The sequence below is a fragment of the Myodes glareolus genome, chromosome 23 (genome assembly GCF_982192425.1).
Source record: "Myodes glareolus chromosome 23, mMyoGla1.1, whole genome shotgun sequence".
NCBI classification, from domain to species: Eukaryota; Metazoa; Chordata; class Mammalia; order Rodentia; family Cricetidae; genus Myodes; species Myodes glareolus.
In genome coordinates this window covers 5,201,222-5,215,478 of record NC_142048.1, presented here as the reverse complement: position 1 = coordinate 5,215,478, position 14,257 = coordinate 5,201,222, and the positions used below count along the sequence as shown (strand labels likewise).

The following is a 14,257-nucleotide window of genomic DNA, read 5'->3' as shown; positions in this document are numbered from 1 at the left end:
ATCTCTGTGGTTCAAGGCCAGCCTGGTCTACATAGTTCCAGGACAGCCAGGACTACCAGAGAGACCTTATTTCAAACAAAACAAAATAATAAAAATGAAGATAGGACAGGATTGGTGGGGCACAACTTTAATATTATCACCCAGGAGGCGTAGCAGGCGGATCTCTGTCAGTTCTGGCACAACCAGGAATACATAATGAGACCCTGTCTCAATTCACAGTAATAGCGATGGTGATAACCAAAAGCCCCAGGTTCTCCTTGTCTCTTTTCTGTTTGCTCCTCCTGAGAAGGGACCGCTGTCTTCTCCAGCTCCCAAATGAAGACCAGAGAAGTCTACGTTCATCACAGTTCACACAGCACTTCAGAGGCCATTGCCAGTCCCCGCCCTGTACAGGAGTCTTTGGGTTGGGGGGCATGCACATGCATGTGTGTTCTCATGCAAGTGGGTGTCAGAGGACAACTCTGGCTGTTGCTCCTTAGAGGCTGTCCAAGTTGGCTTTAATTTTTTTTATAATATTATTTATTAGTGGGGAAGAGACACATGTGTGCCACAGCGTGTGTGGAGGTCGGAGGGCAGCTTGCAGGAGTCTGAGCTCTCCTTCCACCGGGATCCCAGAGCTCAAGCTCAGATCCTCAGGCTCAGCAGCAAGTGCCTTACCCGAGTCATCCTGCCTGCTCAGATTTGTTTTAACACTGGTCAGGAGTTCCCTAAGTAGGCTAATGTGGCTGAATGTGAAATGTGGAGCCCACGGATACAGAGGACTCTACAGATCGTGATCTACCCACGATCAGAGGTTGGGATACAGGCCCGGCATGTGCTTTGCCCACCAAGTCGCTGTAGTAAGTATTTTTAAGGTTATGCTTACTACATATATGTGTCAAAACATGTGTGTATATCAACACATGTATATGGAGGTCAGAAGACAACTTTCAGAATTGGGTCTCACCTTGCATCATATGACTACTGGAGATCGATCTCAGGAAGTCAGGTTTGCCTGCAAGTGCCTTTACCCCCTTACCGCTGGGCCATCTCACCCAAGTCAGGACATCAGGTCCCTCGGCTGGCAACTGCAGAATTCAGCCCCATAACCTCTTTCTTTAGCACAGTTTCCTGGTTGGGAGGACAGCCGTGGGGACTACCAAGACAGAGGGGATGCTGTCAGTAGCCAGGGGCGAAAGGCGGTGGTGGGCGGTATTCCTCAGGTAGCCAGTCCTGGGCTTCTGGCAAGTCCACAGGCTCTGATTTGGTTGCCTGGACTGAGAGGGCCCTCACCAGCTTTTCACGCCAGGCCTTGGCCCCTGAGACCACCTCCCTCCAGCCGGCAGGCCTGGAGGCTGTGAAGGTGGCTTCTCCGCCTCTCCAGGCCTGGGGTTCTGAGGGGTTCTGGAAAGAGGTGGCTGCACCGGCACCTGCGGAGTGGCGGGCACTGTCCCAGCTGGATGCTCGCGTCATAGGTCTGTGATGCTGTGTCACAGACCTGGCGTCCCCCAGCAGGTTTGTGGCAGACAGGTGCGAAGTGAGCCGCTGTTTCACCCTCCGGCTGGTCTCTGGCAGTGTCCTCAGGTTCTTCCACAGTTTCTGTCTCGCCTCCCCAAAAAGTGCTTTTGGGGAGCTGGGGGCTGATGCGAGCTTTCCATCAGTTGCAGTGGAAGGTTTCCTTTCTGGAGCCTGGAACAGCAAACGTGGAACAGAGAAGGGGAGGCCTGGGTGGCTGATCAGAAAGGCTCCACGCAGCCAGCCCCTCAACCTCGATCCAGGGTGCTGGAGTTCCCAAGCCCGATCCCTGCCCCATCCTGCCCATCTCTGTGTGTGGCTTCACCACCACTCCCAAGGTTTGGTAAATTTCTCAAGAGTTACAGCTGGGCTGGAGACGTGGCTTTATAAAGTCAGTGACTTTATCCAACTTGCTTCTGGGGATCGCTTCTATTGTCAGCATCTGCCCCACCCTTCTCCATTTCGGAGGGGAGGTAGATAGGATTATTAAGACCCCCGAGGTCCCTAGCCACAGTGGTCCATGTATTCCCTTTAGTCACTCGGTTCTGCAGACACTCTGAGTCCCAGGACCTTTGCACATGTCTCCCACTCTGGGAACACCCTCCCTGCATCTCTGTGTCTGGCTGCTCATCCTTCTCATAGTCCAGCTTCCTGAGACCTCCTCCAGGAGGCCTTCTCTGACGTGAATAAGCATGTCTGAACATCAGTTTGCTTCGTCCCCTCCCACCCCCACGTCCCGTTGTCAGAACTTCCCCACCAGACAGGAAGCCTGAAGTACAACAAGGCTACAACCTAAAGGCCCCACTAGCTTCAAGGAGCTACAGTACATGTATTCATAATTTTTTTGGGTTTTTGAGACAGGGTTTCTCTATATAACTGCTCTGGCTGTCCCGGAACTCACTTTGTAGACCAGGCTTGCCTTGAACTCAGAAATATGCCTGCCTCTGCTTCCCAGAGTGCTGGGATTAGAGGCATGCCCCACCACCACCCAGTTCATGTATCCATCATGTATTCATTCGTCTACATTATCATTAGTCTAGCTCCTTCAGGTGGTGAGGTGCTGGTCGGTCCTGGAGGTGCACACCTTTAATCCCAACACTCAGGAGGCAGAGGCAGAAGGACCTCTGTGAGTTTGAAGTCATCCTGGACTACATACGGAGTTCAGGCCAGCCAGGGCTACATAGAAAAACCTTGTCTCAGTAGAAATAAACAAAACATATGCAGGGCCTCTTGGAGGGGTGCAGAATGAGCCACCCTGACTGCAAGGTTTGATGGGAGAAATAGACAGGAAACATACACACCTAGAATAAACAAAACCCTCTCAAGTTGGAAACTGTTCTCTGCACCGACTACATAGGGTGGTATGTGTGGGGAAACTCTAGATCCAGGGACTAGGGAGGGAGACACTTGAATGAGTTCTGAAGGGAGGCTCCTGGCAATAGCTCTGTGGAGGTCCTGGAGAACAGCCCGGAGCCGAACAGCACAAAAGGCTCTCCGTGTGGCTAGTGTGTCTGAACGCAAGCGGCAGCTGAGGGAAAGGACTGGAGTTGCAGGGCTCTTGGTTGCTTCTGACTGGGTGAGGATGGAACCCCACGAGCTGTGGAGTCTAATCCCCGAGTCTGGGAATCACCAGCAGATGTTTTTCTTTAATTACACAGCTACAGAAGAGGGCATTTTCTGGAAAGGGTCTGCTCTAGCATCTTTCTCTGCCAGTTCCCGACCCAGGTTGGAGGTGCCACCCCGGGCCTGCCTACCTCCTCGGGTGGGCAGGAAGCAGGCCTCTGGCCTTCCGTGGGGCCACCAGCTTGGCTTTCAGCGTCTTGAGTCAGGGCACTGGAGTACAGGAAGAGATTTTCGTAGTCGACGTTTGCTGGATCCTCCTGCAAGGTACGGAAGAGATACAGGGCTCAGACCCAGCAATGGGAAAGGCTGGGGTGGGGAGAACCCTGGGTGGGGGCCTCCTAAACCGACCTCAGAACCTAGGCCACACCCACTGAGTCTCAGGGGAAGAGCCCCGCCCACAGAAGGTTTAGGCCACACTCATAATTCACATTATGAATTATGAGCCCAGTGCACATCCGGTAAGCCACGCCCACCAGCCTCAGAGGAAAGCCAGTCCTGCAGAAGAACCCCTGTGAATTCCATGCAGGAGGTCTCTGGCACTCCCTGGCAGGCAGCTGAGGTCCCCTCACCCCTACCTGCCCGCAGGCTTGGGTCAGCAACTCCCCATACGGCCGAATAGGTTTCTGCTGGTAGAATGAGACCAGGGCGTCCAGAGAGACATGGGTCGTATGGTCCCCAGCAAGGATGAAAGTCCCGTCGTCTGAGAGCTTTACCATGAAGTGACGGCAGCAGGTCTGGGCTCTGTGGGATGCAGACACTGTGCCTCGGTTTCCCCAGTTACCACCCAGGACTTCTAAGGCCCACCTCAAGAGTTCTCGGGTGGATGAGATAAGGGATATAAGCTAATTGTGGTGCTTGTCTGTCATCGCTGCACTGGGAAGACTGAGGGCCAGAGGATGGAGGCTTGGAGGCCAGCCTGTCTCAACCAAATAAGAGTAGCAAATGACAGCAATCTTCTCATTTTAAAGGCACTATTTCATGTAATCAGGCTACACTTAAGCTTACTATGTAGCCAAGGATGACTTTGAATTCCAGATTCTCCTGTTTCAGCTTCCCTGTGCTAGGTTAACAGATGTGCACCCCCATACTACATAGCCAGTTCGAGGCCAGCCTGGCTATGAAATCCTCTCCCAAACAGGAAGACAGACAGACAGAGAGAGAGAGAGAGAGAGAGAGAGAGAGAGAGAGAGAGAGAGAGAGAGAAAGAGAGAGGAAGGAAGGCAAACTTTCCCTTGAATGCTTCAAGTTGCCCAAATCAGGCTTTTGAGGCCCCAGGAGCTCTTGGCACTGGCCTTCCTGACTCAGATTCATGTCACTCATTTGAAGGTGAAAGCTGGAAGAGGCAGGGGCCACCCTCAGATTCCTGCCTATCCCATCCTCAGACACAGGTCTCAGGTCCTCCCCAGTGTTCCACGACTGCTGGATACAGTCGGCCTGCATACCAGGCAGAGCCCTCAGACCTGAGGTGCCTTTGGCCCTCTTCCTGAAGCCTGGGCCTAACGTCCCCCATGGACTTACTTGTAGGAAAGGGTGTAGCCCACATGGCTGTGACTGACTCGGATAAGAAAGGTTCCCAGTGGTTGAGACTCCAGCAGGCTCTCGGCAGCTCTGGAGAGGCACAGGAAAAACGGGCTGATATGGAGACAAGCAAGCAAGCAAGCATAGGGGATGGCTTAACAACCTGGGGTTCCATTTGGCTCTGGTTATGCACAGGGCGGTCTTACAGTATTGCACTTGGCAGCCTAGCTCTCTGACCTGTCTGTTCTGTGCCTGCACGTGCACCCCCACCCCTCTGAGCAATGCGCTAGCAGCCTTGGCCTCCCATGTGCATCAGGCTATCTGTACAACTCTCACTTAAGAACGGGATAAGTTTCCCACCCCTAAAAACAATCAAATTTAGTTTCTATTCAATGTATTCCCAGATATATAAGAGGAAGAACTGAAGGGCTAATCCGGGGTTGGCCAGATGGTTCCGACAAGCCTGCCGGCCCGAATTCAATCCCTGGGACTCACATGGAAAGAGAGAACCGATTTTCACAAACTGCCCTCCGACCTCCACACACATAGTAAGAAATAAAAGATAATAAAAATGTAAATATCTTATTACTAAGAAAGAAAAGTTCTGATCCAGCCTCAACTGGTCTAGTGTGCATGTGTGTTCAGGCAAACCGTATCCTTCCAGGTCTTTTGGGGAGAATCCTTCGTTTCCCATCTTACACCTGTCTGAGCAGGCATATGCTATGAGCAAAGATCTACATAACCCAACCTGTGAATCAGAACGGAACCACCCACTGTCCCCTCCCTCAGCAATCAGACGCCTTCTCTTGGAGCGCACACATTTGGACCCAGCACTCGGGAGACAGACACAGGTGGATCTCCGTGAGTTAGAGGTCAGCCCATTTTCAGGGACAGCTAGGGCAGGTAAATGTGCTCCGATACATTCAGAAATCAGAGGACAGTCTACAGAGTTGGTTTTCTCCTTTTGCCTTGTGGGTCCCAGGAATTGAAGCTTCCTTGTCAAGTTTGGCTACAAGCACCTTTAGCTCTGAACCATCTGGCTGGCCCCTGCTGTCAATCTTAACAACGTAACCATTCTAACCTGCACTGTTGCTTTGCCCCCAATTCCACAATTTTGCTGCTTTTGCAAATTCCTGTGAGCTCTTAGTATAAGAAGCCAAGAACCTGGAAACATTGAACCCTGGCCCAGTAACACCAGGAAGGCTCTGGAGCTTGCAGGCCTGCACTTTCAGGTAGCTGAGGATGTCCTTGAACTCGTGGTCCTCCACCCTCCACCTGAGTACTGGGATGAAGTTGTGCCTGGTTTACGCAGAGTGGCTTGTGTACTGTACACCAGGCAAGCACTCTCCCAACTACTCTATCAACTAAGCGACACGCACTTTACCAATCGAGCATAGTTACAGCCTCTGAATAAACAATACCCAGTTTTTTTGGTGGTTTGAAGTGCTGGGCTTTGGGCAGTGTCACTTGGAGGCTTCTGATGCTGAAGTAGATCTCTTAGCTTCCACTCCTGCCTGCTCGTCTGAACTCCTCTGAGGTATCCACACACAGTATCCGCAGCAGAGGCTATGGTCTGCCGTGTGACCTCAGGCAGGGGGGTCTAACCTTACCTGCTCCTCAGCTTCCCGTGGCCCAGAGAGAGTGTGAGAATGATGTGAACAGGGACCTTGCTCCAAAATGTCCACTGTGGCTAGGGGTGATGGACCAAGAAGCAGGATAAAGCGGGATGGGGTTATCATTATGTCCTTACTGCCGCGTGATGGTGCCGTGGAACCACTCTGGGATCCCGTCTTGGGCCAGCTGGTCTGCCTGCGTGTGCACAAACCAGTCCAGCCGAGGGGGCAGTGGCGGGGGCAGCTTCCAGGCTCCTGCTTCTGCCATGGCATCCAAAGAAGGGTCACCTGGAGGGAGGAGGGAGAGGTGGGTACCTCTTAGCTCTAACATTGCACACCCTGGCACCTGGTTTACTGGGAGCCATCCTGGTGGTCAGAGCAAGGGCGGTTCCTGCTTACACAGACCGCTGTTAGCTCGCGAGTGAGTGTGACAGACGGTCAGGTCTCTTCTTCTACTGCCCCACACCATGGTTTTGTTTATTGATTGTGTGTATGTTCATGGGCCACAGTATATATGTAGGGAAGTCCAGACGATTTCTCGGAGTCAGCTGTCTCCTTCCACCATGTGGTTCCCTGAAATTCAGGTCTTCAGGCCTGGGAGCAAGCACCCTTTCATATTGAACCATCCGTAGCCAAACCAACATTTTGTTGTAGTTCTTGTGTTTTTAGACAGGACTCTCTACATAGCCCTGACTGTCCTGGAACTCACTATGTAGACCAGGTTGACCTCAAACTCATGGAACTCCACCTGCCTCTGTCTCCCAAGTGCTGGGATTAAGGACAGGATTTCTCTATGTACAGCCCTGACTATCCCGGAACTCACTCTATCCTGGAACAGGCTCTTCCCAAACACACAGAGATCCACCTGCCTCTGCCTCCTGAGTGCTGGGATTAAAAGAATGCAACACCACCGCCTGACCAAACTGACATATTTTTAAAACTTTTGTTTCGTTTTGATGTGTGTGTATGTGTGTGTGTGTGTGTGTATGTGTGTGTGCGCGCGCGTGCACGCATGAGCAGGCATCTTTGGTTCCTAGAAGGCACTGGATCCCCTGGAGCTGGAATTATGGGTGGTTGTGAGCTGCTCCATGTGGGTGCTGAGCACTGAATCGGGACTCTTTAAGAACAGTGAGTGGTTGAGACAACTCTTCATACCTCACCTTAGATTCTGAGAAGGGTCTGTCACTAAAGCTGGGGCTGGTCACAGAATTCCCAAACCCCCACCCCGTGCGGGACCTTTGTTCTGCTCTGTTGTCTCCACGCCTGCTGGAAGGCAAATTTGAATTAGGCCTTTATGCTTTATGCTCACAACAGGAAGCATTTTACGGACTAAGCGGACTCTTGGTTTAGTTTGTGAGACAGGGTAGCCTGAAACTCACCACGTAACCAAGGATGGCCTTGAACTCCTAACCCTCCTGCCTTTGCGTCCTTAGTGACAGCTCTTCCTGTACATTGTTAAGTCACACTTGTGTTGGCTGATTTACACTCAGGGCACCACAGGGACATGGTCTTGAAATGTAAAACAGTATTAAGTATTAAGCTGAAGGAAAACTAACAAAAAACTTCCCCAGGGCCCCTCTATCACTCGTCATTCAGGCCCTAGACCTGAGTGTGCATCCCCACCTACAGCCCCGGAAGATAGCTTGATCCCACAAGGAGAGGTCTGTTGACATAGGGTGGCGGTGCTGACTTTCTTCAGGTGTGGCCTAAAGGTACTCAGAATAAAGTTATTAACTGAATTGATAACCAAGCTGCATACTGTCTCTGTCCCCATTTCCTGTCCCTCTCTCAGCAGGGGTTCCACGGAGGTGAACTGTTTCTTCTAGGCTGAGGTCTCCCCAGGATGAGGCCTGGGATCACAGGCATCAAAGCATGTGGAATTAGAGGCAGATTAACTGGGTTGAAATTCTTCCTTGCATAGCTGCTGTGTAAAGTCACAAACTTAACTGCTTGGGGCCTTAACGTCTGTCGTTAAATAATATCTTTGGAAGGGAATGGCTGGGACAGAGTGCTCTATAGTCAGTACAATATATAGATCGCTTACAAACCTGTGTGTATGGAAAGGCGAGAGACAGCCTTCCTCCTTCCTTCCTTCTTCCTCCCTCCCTCCTTCTTCCTCCCTCCCTCCTTCCTTCTTTCATTCCTCCTTCTTCCTTCATTTCTCCTCCCTCCCTCTCGCCCTCACTTCCTCTTTCCTCCTTTCTTCTTTCCTTCTTCCTCCCTCCCTCCTTCCTTCCTTCCTCCCATTCCTCCTTCCTTCCTTTCTTTTTTTGAGACAGAGCTATGTAGCCCAGGCTGGCCTTAGTGTAGCTGGGGATAATCCTGAACTCCTGATCCCCTCACCTACCCCTCCAAGTCATGGGGTAACAGCCTGCTCGACCAAGTCCAGTTTACACTGTGCCAGGACTCCAGGCTACTGCCATATATCCATAATCCCCACACTTGAGAGGCTGAGGCAGGACTGCTATGAGCTCAGAGCTACCCAGGACTACACTAGGAGACCCTGAATTAAAAACAGAAGGATGTATGTGGTGGCATACATCCGTCATCTCAGTACGTACAAGGTGGAGACAGAAGGATTAGGAGTTTCTAGGCCACTCTTGAAAGTAATAATAGTGGAACTGAAATTCTCCTATTACCTGACTTTTATTTATTTTATTGCTTATTTGTTTTTAAAATGTCTTTATTTATGTGTATGTATGTGTTTTTCTCTGTGTGTATAGATATAAATGTGCATCAGTCACATGTGTGCAGGTACCACTGGAGGCAGAACATGGCACTGGGTCCCTGGAGATGAATTTATAGGTGGTCGTGAACCTCCCAATGCAAGTGCTGGGAACTGAACTCAGATCTTCTGCAGGAGCAGCATGCACTCTTAACTGCTGACCCTTCTCTCCAGTGTCATTCTGATATTTAAAAAATTTTAGTGTGTATGTGGGAGTGTCCATGTGTGGACACACGCATGTGCAGATGTGTGTCGGCTTGAAGTTGACATCAGGTATCTTCTTCATTCTCTCCCCTATTATGTATTGAAGCAGAGTCTCTGAATGAGCCGGCAGCTTCGGTGAGTCTGACTAGCCAGCTGCCCTAGGGATCTCCTGCCTCCACTTCCCACACACCGGGTTGACAAGCAGCCCTCGCCTGCCAGCCCAGACACCTGCCACGATGCTCCAGTTTTCACACTATTCGTGTAGATTGGAGTCCTGGCCCCGGGGGGTGCAGCAAGCAACCCCTGTCCAGGCTGTGTAAGTACACAGTGACAAACCAACACATCTCACAGAATGTATCCAGTCATGAACGGGCTCTACTTCTTTCTCAATATAAAATACAGCTGAACCCAGTCACAAGCTGGGACAGAATTCTCTTTTTACCTCAGAACACTTCTACACATCTTTAAGACCCACTATGAATGTCCCCTTCTCCAGCCAGCCTTCCTTCTCCCTCCCCTCCCCTAGAGCTTCCCCTTTGTTCTTTCCTCTGCTGGCTCAGGCTGGACCCCACGGAGCTGGAGGACTTTCTCTGCCTCATCCTCATACTTTCTTAGGGCACAGGGCCAGTGGGTTGGTGGTTTCTCTGAAACGAGTCTCACTACATAGCTGAAGTTAGACTCAAACTCATGATCTAGCCTGCCTCGGCCATCAGTGTGCTGGAATGGCAGGTGTGGATAACCATGACAGAGCTTGCAACGGTTCCCTTCTCTGGTAAGCCCTTCCCGCACCTCCCAGCCCCAACGCACCCAGTGCTGGAGCCCCAGAGGTTCTGCAGCTGGGGAATGTTGGGATGCAGGGATGCCAGGATTCTGGATGCTGGGTTCAGGATGCAGGATACTTACTTACCTTGGAGAGCCTGGGTTGTGTTCCGCAGGACTCTTGAGCTGCCGCTAGAGCTGAAGTTTCACTTCAGGGTCTGCACGTCAGAGGGGCAGGGCGGGCAGCCCCAGGCAGTTCCTGTTTCCTCCAGCAGGTGAACCAGGGCGGGACCAAGCTCAGGGCTTGTGTCTGTAGCTGAAGCTGAGACTGGCTCCTGCCAAGCCTTTGCTCAGCTAGCAGTTCCTTGGAACCCCCAAGACAGTTGCAGCCCCTCCTTCCCTTTTGAAACAGTCTTCTGTACTCCAGGCTAGCCTGGAACTTTCTACATAGCTGAGGATGACCTTGAACTAATGATCCTCCTGCCTCCAGTATGCACTGATGGCATTGGAATCCAGAACTTGGTTTGCTAGGCAAGCACTCGGCTAACCAAGCTGTGTTTCCTGCCCTTATTGCAGTCCCAAAGTAGTCGTCTATCAGGAAAGGGGAATGTGGCAGTCAGAAAGGGAAAGGGGTCAGTAGGGACTGCTTGGGGTGGGTATGGGGTGCAGGAACAGTGTGTAGACAGAGACATTAAAGGACAGACTCTCATTCTCACACAGCTCTATCCTGGCTTCCTTTGCAAACACACCTGAAATGACGTTCTACAATCGTGGCCTTCTAGGCCAAAGTAAAAGCATAGTGGCTTAGGTTTGTAGTCCCAGCATTCAGAAATCTGAGGCAGGAGGATTTGGGATTCCAGGCTAGCCTGGGCTACAAAGGGAGACTGAAACTCAAAATCCAAACAAAACCAAAGTACAAAAACAAAACCAGAGTATCCATTTTATTTTGTTTGCTTTTCTAAGACAGGGTCTCCTGGAACTCACTATATAGCTAAGAGCCCTGCTCTTCTTGCTTACATTTCTGGAGGCTGGCATCATATTTTCTGTGGTAGTGGAGTGGGACCCTGGGCTCCACTCACAATAGGCAAGTACCCTACTGACCAAGCACAGGTCCAGTCTGTGCCTGAGTCCTCTTCTGACTTTAAAACGAACTGAAACATTGTGTGTGTGTGTGTGTGTGTGTGGTGGTGGTCCTGTGCATACCCCGGGTCCTGGGTGATGTGTCCCTGTGCCTAACAGGCAAAGCTGACAGGGCTGTGAGCTGCCTGCCCCACCCTCTCTTGACTCTACACCAAGTGGCAAAGCTACTTTCTCCTCTCTAGGGCATCTGGAAGTTGATACTTTCTAAGATGGAGCTGGGAGCCTTAGGCTTGGGAGTCTTTGGGTTGACAAAGGCCCAACACAGAAGGAAATCAGCGCTGGTCCCATGATAGAGCCACTCAGGCAATGGGTCAGCTCACTGGGGTGTGTTACTGTGGCTTAATTCAGTGCTTTTTTACTTGGCTTCAGGTGAGATGGGCTCTGAACCTCTCTGATCCTCCTCATGCCTGCTTGCTTTGGGGAGGTCCCCAGCCTCCATGGTGAAGAACAGAAGGGTTCAGAAGGCACTAGACCAGCGTAGTGTCACTTGGATAATCAGGACTTTGGGGTTCTTGTGTACATCGGGCTCAGTCTCAGAGAACATGAGTTGCGTCAGCTTGGCTCTTGGGCTGCGGTCTTCCACAAGATAACATCTTCCTGTCAGCAGTCAAAGTAGAATTCCCCCACCCGCCGTGTCTGTGGTTCACAAACGGACACACAGTTCCCAAAGGAAGGAAGGGGGCAGTGATGGCCACTAAGGCAGTATAAACAGGGATGTCTGATGGAAGGTAACGGGGGACACCGAGGTCCCTCTCTCTATGCCAGCTTCTTTTGCTGATCTCACGGGTGAGCTGGAGTAGACAATCCACTGGGTAGGTAGTTGCTGGCAAACTCCATCAGCTTAGACCACACTCAGAGGACAGGGGCGGGTAGGGAAGGGGCAGGGTGGCCATTTTATACGTCTCTCTGCCTGGGGCACCTGCTCCTACTCTTGCTTTTGTTCATTTCACAAACCCTGACTGGGCTCGAGTTCTGTGCAGGTGCCATACTGGACGTTAAGGTTGAAGCGGAAGAAATGAAGGCGTATCTGTCATCCCAGCACTTTGAGAGGCTGAGGCAGGAGGAAGGCTAGATCCGGGCCAGTCTGGACTGCACTCTATCTCAAAAAAAGGGGGTGGAGTGTGCAAGGAAGGGTAAGATGGCTCAGGAGGTAGATGCACTTGTTGCCAAGCATGATGCCGGAATTTGATCCCCAGGAATCATGGAGTGACTCCTCCTACGAGCTGTCCTCTGAACACAAAAACACACAGAAAAAAAAATACATTTTTAAGTTTGGGGGGAAAAAAAGGTTCTACTACCACACTGGGCTTGAACTGTAAGCCTAGGAACCTTGGAAGGCACATGTAAAACATGGCACCACACACTGGAATGAGGGAGGTTCTGCCCAGTCTATAATGTGTATAAATTAATAACTGGCTGCTGCTGTGTATGATGGCCACGGCTTGAATAGCAGCCCCTGGAAAGCAGCGACAGGTAGATCTGTTAGACAAGGACAGCTAGGGCCACATGAGACCCTATCTCAACAAGACACCAGAAGCTGTTGCTGAGCCAACAGTGGTCAGGCACAGAAGGGTGTGTGTCATTACAACTGGCATACAACCAGAGAAGGCAAATACACAGAGAGATGACACGCTGCCAGGGGCAACTTGCCTGCTCACGGGGACTGTGTGATAAAGCATACTCTAAACTAGTCATTGGGGAAGATATTTTAAGTCTGTACTTGTGTTAAAAACCTGCCCAAGGGCTGGAGGGACAGCCCTTGCTTGAGTACCAGGATTTGGTAACTCTGGCTCCAAGGGATTCATTCTATGCATATTCTGGTTTCCATGGGAACCAAGCATGAATATGGTGCACAGACATACATGCAGTCAAAACACTCAAAACACAGAAAAAGAAAAAAAAAAAGCCTTCCCTAGCCCTGTAAATAGCCCGCCCTGGCCTCACAGCCCTTCCTTTCCCCTCCTAAGTTCTCTAGTGCTGAGGAAGACCTGCCTGGCTCTTTCTGTTGTCATTGCCTTCCTGTTTCATTGCGAAGAATCTATTATTTCCTGCAGTCTGGGTACCAAACCTCGGACTTGAACCCTGTTCTGTGAATGCTGGTATGGAACCCAGACTGCACATGTGCTTGGCAGGACCAGATGTGTGGAGTCCCTTCCAAAAGCCAAATAATACTACAGGGATGTCAATAGGATGCTTTTCTCTTTTATGTTTCTGGGTATTTGGCCAGCCACGTGTCCGTGCACCATGTGGATGCCTAGTGTTAGAGTCCTCTAGAACTGGAGTTAAGGATGGTGGCGAGGCACCAGGTGGGTGGTGGAAATAGAACCAGGGTCCTCTGCAAGCACAAGTGATCTTAATTGCTGGCACATCCCTTCAGCCCTGTAGGAAGGATCTTAGTGTGCCTTTGTAGCCATTGCTTACCCGTTCCTTGCAGCCTCCACCCCACCCCACTTTCCCAGCTCTCCCTACTGTACTGTGAGGTGGGAGTTGGGATTCCTCCAAGGCACACATGATAAGGGAGTGCTGAGCTGGCAGCTTCCACTTACCCACAACACATTAAGGGCTCAGAACAAAGCCAGAGGGTTTGGTGAGGATTGCCTGTCATCCCAGCACCCAGAGGCTACAACAGGAGGCCTGCTTTGAACCTCAGAACTGGTTCCATACCAGCATTCACAGAACAGGGTTCAAGTCCGAGGTTTGGTACCCAGACTGCCGGAAATAATAGATTCTTTGCAATGAAACAGGAAGGCAATGACAACAGAAAGAGCCAGGCAGGTCTTCCTCAGCACTAGAGAACTTAGGAGGGGAAGGAAAGGGCTGTGAGGCCAGGGCGGGCTATTTACAGGCCTAGCTTCATACTGATCCTTGCCCCCAAACCACAAACCCTTATCTGGGTGGCTCAGTGTGGCGCTAGCCATCTGCACACGTGCTTGGTCTGTGCTTAAGCACATGAATGCTCACTGGAGGGAGTCCTGCTGTCACCACATGGGGTCTCCATGATTGTCCCAATCCTGGGTGCACAGTCTGACCTTCCTTTGCGAGTTAACAGCCTGTTCATGTGGGATGAAGCACGTGAAATGCAACTGCTTTGGCATAAGATTCTGGAAGCTTCTGCCCAGTTCCCCCTGTGCTCCCTTGCTCATTCTATTAACTGCCCCCACCCAACAGTTTTTCTGTGTAG

General features: G+C 51.1%; 1 protein-coding gene across 1 annotated transcript; it reads right to left on the bottom strand.

Annotated features, from left to right (window-relative positions):
• Positions 1-111: 111 nt before the first annotated feature.
• On the bottom strand, positions 112-10,214 carry Hsh2d (hematopoietic SH2 domain containing). Its single transcript, XM_048442829.3, has 6 exons — positions 10,085-10,214; positions 6,386-6,536; positions 4,636-4,725; positions 3,693-3,858; positions 3,249-3,374; positions 112-1,668 (listed from the first exon to the last, which is right to left on the bottom strand). Exons 2-6 carry the CDS (start codon positions 6,514-6,516, stop codon positions 1,159-1,161), a joined length of 1,023 nt encoding a protein of 340 aa, XP_048298786.2. The 5' UTR covers positions 6,517-6,536; positions 10,085-10,214; the 3' UTR covers positions 112-1,158.
• Positions 10,215-14,257: the final 4,043 nt, after the last annotated feature.